This window comes from Vanellus vanellus, assembly GCF_965231255.1.
Source record: "Vanellus vanellus genome assembly, chromosome: 8".
Classification (NCBI taxonomy): Eukaryota; Metazoa; Chordata; class Aves; order Charadriiformes; family Charadriidae; genus Vanellus; species Vanellus vanellus.
The window spans coordinates 9,698,764-9,709,611 of record NC_138913.1 but is presented as its reverse complement, the minus strand read 5'-3'; the positions used below and the strand labels follow the sequence as shown (position 1 = coordinate 9,709,611).

The window sequence follows — 10,848 nt, the reverse complement described above, 5'->3', positions numbered from 1 at the left end:
TTAAGCATATGTTTTACATAATAAAATAAATTAACCTTTAAATTACTTTCTCATTTTGCTGTTGGAGAATGAAAGATTTGCAAAACTCTTCAGAAACCATTAATTCACTTTTCTTATAATGAAAAGGAGAGTTATGTTAAAGCCATTAATTTTAGTAAACTGGCATCTCACTGCTGTCAAAACAATTTTAAATTGCCTTGCAACAGGCCAGGCAAGAAAATGTATGCTTCGTTTTAAGATCAACCTTGACTATTAATCAAATAGTCATCTTAGATCGTATCTTAAGTGAAATATGACAGTATATGATTAAAGTCAGTAAAACTGTACTTTTCTTATTCAAAATTACAGTACCTTTTCTGCAACTGACCTGTATCTATGGAATTACTTGGAAAACTTGCAGCTGAAGTACAATTGCTATTGTATAGTATGCCAGACAGTAGCTCCTTAGCATGTTTTGCCAACTGTCTTTGGAGAACTCACTGTAAATAGAGCAAAACATTTTCCGCAGCAGTGCAACCACTGCCTTCCAGCTACTTGTAAAGCAAATACCTAACAACAAAAAACAAACAAAACCCAAAAGGTCCACACTTGAACTTACCTAGACACTTTTTTAAAACTCACTCTTCTTCTACTTCAGTTAGGGTTTTTTTTTTTTTTTACATTACTTAAAGAATGTTTTTGATGCATTTTAAGAACTTAATACACTTGCCTTCTCGCAAACACTGGAGGGTTCTATTCGCTTAAGCAGCACATATAACCAGTGCACCAGTATGAAACATCCCAGCGACGTTAACAAAAATCAAGACACAAAATTAAGAAAAGTCAAGAAAATTTAATGAGCAAGTGAGCTACATCCATTGATGGCACGCCTTTCATTCAGTAATCCCCTTTCTATAGCTGGAAGTTTAGAATATCAACAGTACCCCAGGGGATGAAAAAACCAAACAAAACCCATCTGTTGTTAAAGTGCATATTTGATGAAAGTTCCACAACTAACTACAGTCTGGGGGTATCAGAGGATTTCAACCCATCAGACAGATAATATTGTACAGGAACATCCCAAGTTAAGAGCACAGGAAACTTAGATTTTTGAATAACTGTGATATTATGTATCATATCCTTGCCTCTCTTTCCACCATACAATCTTTACCTTAAGAACTCTTTGACATTCTGCAAGCAGAAAAACTTCTGCCTTTCCATCACTCTTCATATGCATTTCCTCAAGAGATACTCGGGTAAAAGTTCATTTAACTACACTCATCAGAATAGCGTTTTCTTAGGTACTTTACTCTTTCTTCTGCTTACTTCCTTTTTCCCTCTCAAACTCAGCTATTTGATTAAATATGTTAACTAAGTTCTGGGGCAAGTTTCTTTTAATACCACTTTCTGTTTGTGTTGTACCATTTAAAGACGTTTCCTCATCTGGTTCCTTTGTTTTATTAGTCTCCTCATAACTTCTTTTCCTACTCTTATACTCACTTTCATTTTTATGTTGACTTACCACATACCTATCACTATCGTAACTTTTATCACCTTCACGTAAGCAGGTGCTTGAATACGATCTGTACTTTCCCACTGACTTGCCAGAATAGTCAGACCCTGCTGGAGAAGACATATAATACCTGTCTTGACCTAAGCCATGTTTTTTAAACTGCTCTTTTCTCCCCTCTACATCCCGTTCTAATTTCCTAAAATAATGTGTCCTGGGTTTATCATCTGACTTACGGTATGAACCTGAAGAACCCCTCCAACTGCAGAAAAATCTATCAGTTTTACAGTATTTTTCAGTTTTGCTACTACTTGGAAGAGTTCTGGAGCTACTGTAAGAATCTCTTGAATCTTCAGACCTACCTCCAAAAGTGTCTTCATCATCAACTGAAGTCCTCGAAAAAAAACAGTGTCTGTCTTTCTCTTTCACCTCTGTTTTTGGACACACTAAACTGTCCTGCCTTTCCAGCAGTTTTTCCACTTCAAAATTTTGGTTAAGAAAGGAAGCAGAGGTATCAGCTGGAGGCGAATACCACTCCTCTTTCCTAATCTGATCTTTATAATGGGAAGAAGCTCTATTTGAGCATTTTTTGGAGCTGTGGGCAGACTCGGATCTATTCCGACGCTTTTTCCTACGTTTCTTGTGATCAGAGGAAGAGGAAGAAGAAATTGATACATCTGATGGAGAATCACTTGATGAGGAGGAGGAGGAGGAAGAGGAGGAGGAAGTTGACACTTTCCTTTTCTTCTTCAACCTAAAAAACGTAATTAAACTGTGAGATAATCTTCAGTATCAGGCAAAAATTGTATGTAGAAAGCAAATCTGTAGTCCACAGAGTTTGGCTGAGATTGGACAGTAAAGGATGAACAGAAACTGAGCCTGGCCTGACAAGACAATTTCAAATGTCATTTCTTTATCAAAAAATTAAGATTAAATCCACTGAACAGTTTGCTATAAAAGGCATATTTCCCAGTTTAATATGGCATTAAACTTTAAAAAATACTTCGCAACGTGAAGTATTTGCAAACAACTTCATTTCCACATATAACTCCGTTAAGGGTTATATGCACTGAAGGACACTACCCACAAAAATATTCCGGAGGAAAAGCAGCTTACCTAGGTACAAGTTCTACCTAGCTAACTGTTAGACAATCTGTTTGGAAATGGATTGTTCAGTCTTATCACCACATAATCAGTATACTGAATATAACGAAGTTACCTTTTTTCTTCTTTTAAGAGCTTACGCAATTTTTCTGCACTTGTTTCTACTTTCTTTTCTTTCTGTCTCTCTTCTTTGGCAGCTTGTTTCTCCCTCATTTCCAAAGATTTCTTTTTTGAACCCAAGCATCATAAAAAAATTACATTAAAAGTAAGTGTTAAACACGGGTATTTTTTCCCATGTCCCCAACCCCATTCAAACGTATAATTACACCAGGGATGTTTTACCAGGATTCCCAGATCAAGAATTAATATTGTTCAGGAGTTTGGCATTAGCCATTGTGATTATCACGTTTTCATTAAGGACCATATTGCAGTTTTTATTCCATTAAAAAATATATTTGATCAGCCATTGCAGTGGTACCCGTGATCCAGCACACCATGAAGCATGGAGCCCAAAAGGTATAGATAGAATATGCAACACAGTATTAGCAACATGGAGAAGGGGGAAAAAAAAAAAAAAAAAAAAAAGAGGTTTGAGGGAAAGTATCAGTATAGTAATTTACAAGTAAAACATGGCAGAACCCATTTAAAAATGCATTTAAGTTGGCCATGTTTAAATACAAACCATTTTGTAACAATTTCACAGACCAGTTTGATGCATAGTTTACGTATGAAATCATGTTCCAAGTGTTTGTTGGTGATGAGCAGCACCAGATGTCAGACACAGCAACAACGGTCCAATTCAGAAGAAAATGCATTGGAGAAAAACACATAATCAGTATTACAGGAAAACATACTTCAGTGCTGTTTTAGCCATTCTAGCACAACAGTGACAGTATCAGACTTACATATTAGAATACATGTAAATGCAGAAAAGCATCTTATCAGATGAATAATCCTTAAAGACAAACTACTTAAGTCTATTAGAGACCAGACTTCTTCCACCTCCAGCCCTAAAGAGTAGTTCTATTCATATTCAGAGTGAGCAGAAAGTCTGATTATCGTTTTCAAATCTTAGCAACTGTCTTAACAGATACAATAAAGGAAACCCTTAATTGCATTTAAGGCCATGCAAACCAACAAACAATAGCTATCATCATGGTTTTCATCTGCTGCAATGACCCATTATACCAAGAAAATGCTGAAGGAGAGTAAAATTTGTCTCCTACTTGCTGAGAATATTCTTCATTGTTTTAACTGAGACTGACACCCCTTTCTAAAGCAGCCAAATGTAGCTAGTACTCAAATGCCATACAACAGTTTATCTACCATGTACTTCAGTTTCATTAAAAAGCTTGTCGTATCTCCTCTACCCCTTCTTTCAACACAGCCTGTAAGCATTATGGCTCCACCAACTGAAGAAGTGTTGATTAAGGCCATCTACCCCAGTCTATGTGCTTCCTTACATGAAGGAGCACAAAACAAATCAAGCCTGTTCCCCAGTGCTCTATTTTACCCTTTGATCCTCTCTGGAAGACAAAACAAGTACAGGAGGTAAATAAAAGAAAAAAAGACAACTCAGATTAGCATATAGAGACCCCACCAGGGCTCACCTGGGAAACATGCTGCGTGCAAGAGAAGAGAGGAAAAAAAACCAAACAGAAGAAAGCTAAGAAGACTCAAAACTGCTGGCTCACCTACTCTCCACCTTCTGCTGTTTTCCTTTAAATCACCTATTATTTTCCCCTCTCATGTGATCTTCCTGTGAGTTAGCTTTGCCTGGTGTTACTCTATCTTTTTGTAATTACTCCAGATGACAAGGATCCGGCCAGTACAATGGTTTGCAACATTTATTTACATTGCCTAAGTGTTTTAAACTTTGCATGTTTGTATTCACAGAATGTTTTAATTTAACATTATTAATCATGCTTGCATAATGGAATAGTCTTATCCTTGCTTTAGCTGACAGGGTTAACAGGTTTTGCTCTTTCCCTGTCTCCACTGTTTAGCATTTCTTTCCTATCACGTTCAACATATTGGAGTCACCAAGAGGTACCTTTCTTCTGGTAGGTACAGCCATAATGCTCAATGTAATAGATTTATTGTGGAGAAGGGAAGTAGAGAATAAGACAAACCATCAACTTAAACTCTCCCTGTTGCAAACACTTATTATGATTTTTCATTTATTGTTAATTTATTGTCATTGACAGCACTATAGGAAGAGAAAGTAAAGAATCACCTGCATATGCTTACGGAGTTTCACTAAGGCCTCTTCTGCTTCCTGAAAAGTTTCATCCAAACTTAAAGCTTTTTTATAGTAATTCTCAGCATTTAGTAGTTTATCTTCTTCTTCTAATCTAAAATTCAAGTGATAATTCATATATAGTTAAGCCACAGATTTTGACAGTTTTTTTCTTATTTTTAGGACTACCTTTCTTATTTGCACTATGACACTACCACTGCATCCATCCAAGATCCTATCTTGATCATCTTGGTTAAGATGATTCTTAACCATCCCCCAGTAAAGAAATAAAATGCTATTTCTAACACGTTACCTCCTAATCATCATCAGTAATACTATTCTATTCCCTGAATATTCAACAGTAAAATTTTGTTTTACAGTGGTGAATTAATATTTCAGTAAGAGTAACAGAACATCATTTTGTTACAAATACTTTCTTTTAAAAAAAAGAAACAACAAACCTATTGAAATATATTCAAACACTTCAAAAGACTTTATGCAAGCCTGGTAACCTACCAGTGAAAGGATATCAAGGATTAAACCTCAAATATTTTGCCAGGATTTTAACTGGGACAGAGGAGAAAGCGCAAACCAACTGCACAAGCAGATGTACTTCCAACAAAGACTTTTTTTTTTTATTTTTTATCACACATAGCTAGGAAGGAAAGATGCCGTTCTGTATCCTAACTAGAATGGTATTAAAAAAATATTATGAGGAAAATTGTTAACAACCAAACAAAACCATAACCCCAACACTTACTGCCCGCCTCTTTCCACAAGTGTCTGACAGAGGTATTTTCTTGCATTTCTATGGGTAGGACAGTTTTCTAAAGCAATTTCAAAATCACTTATGGCTTTGTTCAGACTTCCTTTTGTTGCATACCTAGAACAAGAGAAGAGTTGCACAGATTTTAGTGACCTTTGTCTTTCACAAAGTAGAGAAACCAATGAAAACAAGCAGACTTACAAAGCTCCGCGTGCTACCAAAGCTTCAACATTTTGTGGATCGATTTCCAAAGCTTTGTTGTACTCATTCATGGCTTCCACGTGGCGCCCAACCTTAAAATAATCAACCCCAGCCTTCACACTGGAGAAAAATATTTAGAGAATATTAGGTACAGTTAGCCTATGCAGATTCTATACCGTCAAAAACTCAAAAATTATGGTTCTAAACAAGTGATAGGTAATAAAACTTGACCTTGTTATCATGTACTTAACACTGGCATGTCAAATTAATGCAATATTGACATAATTCCACAACAGCATGTTTTCTTTAATCCAAAATCTTAAGGCACTGGACAGCATTTCTGCAAATCGTGCTACTACATTACACTCTTTCTCAATTACAGAATGAATATTTAAGCGCTTTTCTGCCAAAACTATGTATGACCTACCACTATTAAACTGGAACAGGCCTAATTATATCCAAAAGCTAAAAATCACCATTAGACCAATGACACGAGATGAGATGGGTAGACAGCACACTAAAACCAGTTCATCTCAAACTGGAATATTTTGAGGTTTTTTGTTTCATATTAGGTGAACCTTTGCTCTACATTTGCAAAGATATTAATTTATCAGAAGAGAACTGATATGAGTTGAATTTCAGAACTCTTCATTACAGACTTAAGAATTAAAATATATATTTAATTTAACATTATAAACAACTTTTCCTGCAATTAATCTAAGTTGCAAAATATTATTGTTTTAAGAAAAACACTGCTTTGTTAGCATAGATACCATAAGTTCTGAGGCTTCACTCAATTTTTTTTTTTTGAGCTGGTAGCTTCAAAAGAAGTTTTTCCACAAAAAAAAATAAGATATGTTTTTAGGAGAAAAGCCTCTCTTACTTCTGCCTCCTCCGCACTGCAGCATGCCCAAATACACCACACAGCAATAGCACCTACGCAGAGCTGCTGTTCCAAATGCAGCCAGGGAAATACATTTAAGTTTTCAAAGACAGTAAGTGCACTTGTTGAATTTACAGTCTGAGGCTTAAATAGCATCAAAAGCAGTATTAGGTTATTCAACACCCAATTATAAAATGGAAAATTGTGTATTTGGTATTGTCACAAATCTTGCGCTCATCTCATCAACGGGCCAGCTATTACAAACATAATTATAAATTATATTATAATATAATAATAAAGAAGTTCTCCCTTAAACCAGACACGTAGTTTGGAACTGAATCACGAGGCTTTATCTACCATGCAGCCACTTGGTAGTTAGGGTTACTTTCAAGAAGATCTTCCTGGTTACATCAATACACATGCAGAAGAAAAACTGGTTCAATGTGTATTTTGTTTTAAGAAATATAACCTATAGCCTAATCTAACCTAACAATAAGGTCTTACAAGAGTAAGTATCACATACCACTTCAAGGCCCAAGATGCAGATTGCTTTTTCCGCAATGCAGGAGCAAAATCTTCTTCATTAAAATTTTTCCTTTAAGGAAAAAAGAAACAAAAATATCATGTTGGCCTTCCGAATCTACAAAACTAAACTTACAACATGTAATGCAGTCAAAATCAGCTGAAATATTATTTATGCAATGCTTTACTGCTCTCAGTCAGGAACGTTCTTTCGTATTTCTGAAACCAGTTTATCCAAATCCATTATAAAAGTGATGAATTGAACTAGTCCCGCTGAAGTACATTTAAGAAAAATCACCATATTCACACCTGGTTTGAGACGTATTATATATAGGGCTCACAACATCAATTGTTGTATACATTTGAACCAATTTTACTAAAGAGGTCAGATCTATTATTGAAATAAACATTGTGTATAAACACCTGACAGAAAACATTAAAACTTAAACATCCTGCATTTCGACGCAAAGATTTTGAAAAGATCTAAGCAATAAATTCCTAAACTATTTGGTGTTATAAGGTGTCTTGCTTATTCAGAGCAACAGATTTTCAAATGTAAATTTCTTACTCTAGAAGAGTTTGCTTTTAAATATTTAAGGACATGTAAGCTGCAGTCATGCAAATCAAAATGAAAAAGGTTTAAGTATAAGTGGTCTAGGACTTCCACTCGCAAGCCTATTTCAGTGGATTAGAATAATCTCCACAAAGCTATAGGATAGTAACAACGTAAAAATCACTTACATTTGAAGACTTCTCATCAAAGACGGTGGATTTGATTCACTTAGTCCTAGTTTTTCTGCCAAGTATTCAACTAACGATGGATTAGCGAATCCTGGGGAACGATGCAAAACCTCTTCAAATGTCTCTGCTGTATTAGCAACTTCCATGCTTCGCCTTAAAAAAAAGCACCAATGTACACAAACAAAACCTCCCAGACACTATACTCTATTTTATGATAATTACATTCAAAACAAAAATGCCTATTTTGGTATTTATTCCTGCTCACAAGCTGTTCTCTTCTACAGGCGTGTACTTTCCTGCTATTTAGCACCCCTTATACCCTTTAGCATCAGCAAGCTTTTGAGACATATTTTAGCACCCATCTAGGTATCTCCAGGACATACAAAAACACTACAAAAATTGCAGAGTGCTGTGTCCTGTCTTCTAAGGGTAATTTTAAAATTTAAAGAGTTTCATATTCCAGTCTCCCAAGGTTTTTGTTTCTTGGGGTTGTTGTTGTTGTTTTGGGTTGGTTGTTTTGGTTTGGTTTTTTTTTTTGTGGTTTTTTTTTTTTTTTTGTTAACACAGTCCCACAGTAACAGCTACCTCACTCTGCTTTTTACTTTCCTTACATTTTGGGAAAGATGCTAAAAGACCAAACACACCTGACACATCCAGAAACAAGAAAGTTAAAGAGATGGACAACAAAAACTATATAATCATCCAATTAAATCAGAAGGCCCATCAACAAGTTTAAAGAACAGTCTGACAAAGATGGTCTTCAGATGCACTGAATACACCTAGTGAATACAGTTGAATAGCATAATCTTACTTGTAATGTAATGGGAAGTCATCAGAAGTAATTACGCCTAGTTTTGTATTAGAAAGATTAGGTGGAAGAGCTGAGCTGTAAAGTGACACTGTGAGCTTCTCATGGTAACGATCAACATCCTTGACTGCAGCTATAGAAACAATAAAAGTTAAGATAAAATTACAGAAATGTCCCAAAACCAAAGCAAACAGATTCCTGGCAACTTTTGCAGCTACTTACCTCGAATAAGGTCTCCAGTTTGATAGTAAGATAAAGGATCTCCATGGTTGCTTTGAGAAGGCACATCTCTCAAAGGACAAAGAGCCTGCAATAGAAAAAAGTAGCAATACCATTAACAAAGCCAAAGTTTATTTTTTCTTCCCAAGATTATGTCAGATTAGTTTAATCTTAATGCACATTGAAGCCGTGATAGTTAAAAGCATAGCTTGGTTTGAATAAAAAATTACACATCTTTAAGTGATGAACTTTTCAACTAAAGAGTAATAAATATTGAGTATGGGCCACAAAAAGAAGCGTTTGCTGACTCAGCAAAGTATCATACACTGCCCACAAATTCAGCCACCACCCACCAACCCAAAGTTCAGTTTCACCTTTACGCACACTACTTAATAGATGCAACAGGCAACTAATACTTTAAAAAGTTACTACTCATCAAGAACAAAACACCAATTAAGGCTATATCTTACAGTTATTTCTAAATCTGAAATCTCTCGTATGATACCACTTCCCAGACAGATCAACACCATGAAAAAGCCAAATTCACGAATAGAAGAAATCTTGCCAATCACGATATCGCCACGTTCAATGTCTCGAAAAAAAAATTCTCTCCTGTCTTCCCTGGGAACCTCCATGAAACGTTCCAGGGGAGGCATGACAGCATAATACTCTGCAACATATGAGAAATTCACAGTTACAAAACGACCAAGCTACAGCCTGAAAACACAAAATGCTTAAAGACAGCAAAACATGTTAAAATCTGATTTATTTGTTCTAGCAAGAAGTTTACGCACAGCCTTTTCATCCTGTTTTCAAAAACATTGCTAATTTAAGCTCAGTGTCCTTACACTCCCCAGCGGGCGTTACAAAGCGGCACCTTCCCGGGAGGGCCGCCGCTCGCTCGTGACCAGGCTCACCTTCATTTTCTTCGATTGTGTCGGAGAGAGGTCCGTTGGGCTTCCACGAGTGAGCAAAAAGGAGATCAGCCTTTTTAGCGATGAAGCGCTTTATCTCGGTGTCAACGCTCGTCTCCTCTCTCCTAGGGGAAGGAGAACCCGGTGAGAAACACCCCGCGGCCCGCTCACGGCCCGCTCGCTCCCCTCGACCCTCACCAGGTGGGCGGCGGGTGCGGGGCCCCGCGGGGCGGCTCCAGAACAGTCCCCGGCGGCGGCAGCAGCCCGCGGAAGTCGGGGTTGTCGTGCTGCTCGGCGCGGAGCAGCGAGAGCAGCTCGGGGCCGTGGAAGCTCAGCGCCTGACGCAGCAACTCCCGGTCCATCCCGCCACCGCTTCTCCCGGAACCGGAAGCGGAACCGGAAACACCCCTCCGCCCGGCCTGACGCCACACCACGGAGCAACGAATCTGCGCCGCGTGAAGGGGCGGGGCCAAGAGCGGGGCTGGGACCAGGCGGGCGCAGCGCCCCCTGGGGAGGAGGAGGACCGTGCCTTGGCTCTGGGGGGCAGCGGCAACACCGGCGGCGGTGGGGCTCCCGTCCTGTTTGCGGCGCTCGTCTCCAGGTTTCGCCCTGCGAGAATCATAAAACATAAACACTAAAAGGGGAACAATTACCCAGCTGGCAGGCGGCTACGTAACTTCTCTCCGGCCCAGCGACGGCGGGCGGCCCGGCCTGCTGTCCCGGCGGCGGCCATGTCGGGAGAGGGCGCTGCGGAGGGCCGCCGGCCCGGGCCCGCGGCGCGAACCGGCTCCCGGTGTACCAACAGCGGGACCAAATGCGGGTTGTAAAGAGAAAAGGCAGTGAGTGGTTCCTCGGCAGCGCGTCTCCTTCTGGGGAGGCGCAGCCTCGGTGCTTCCTGCGAAATACATTTTCCCGGCCGATAACTGGCGCGTGTTTGTTTCAGAGACTCTTCAGGCGTGAGG

The 10,848-nt window shown here is 38.6% G+C and overlaps 1 protein-coding gene across 1 annotated transcript; it reads right to left on the bottom strand.

Annotated features, from left to right (window-relative positions):
* Positions 1–812: 812 nt before the first annotated feature.
* TTC14 (tetratricopeptide repeat domain 14) lies at positions 813–10,254 on the bottom strand. The gene is made up of 12 exons (XM_082486998.1): positions 10,085–10,254; positions 9,890–10,011; positions 9,443–9,642; positions 8,976–9,060; positions 8,757–8,886; positions 7,946–8,098; positions 7,206–7,277; positions 5,800–5,919; positions 5,593–5,715; positions 4,830–4,947; positions 2,709–2,818; positions 813–2,243 (listed from the first exon to the last, which is right to left on the bottom strand). Exons 1-12 carry the CDS (start codon positions 10,246–10,248, stop codon positions 1,286–1,288), a joined length of 2,355 nt encoding a protein of 784 aa, XP_082343124.1. The 5' UTR covers positions 10,249–10,254; the 3' UTR covers positions 813–1,285.
* Between the last annotated feature and the right edge of the window lie 594 nt (positions 10,255–10,848).

Excerpts from the sequence above, each read along its gene's own strand:
- TTC14 (XM_082486998.1), bottom strand. The coding sequence starts at position 10,248 with ATGGACCGGGAGTTGCTGCGTCAGGCGCTGAGCTTCCACGGCCCCGAG. Across the intron at positions 8,099-8,756 it reads GACTTCCCATTACATTACAA|GCGAAGCATGGAAGTTGCTA; the intron begins GTAAGATTATGC and ends CTTTTTTTTAAG. Across the intron at positions 2,244-2,708 it reads CTCTTAAAAGAAGAAAAAAG|GTTGAAGAAGAAAAGGAAAG; the intron begins GTAACTTCGTTA and ends TACGTTTTTTAG.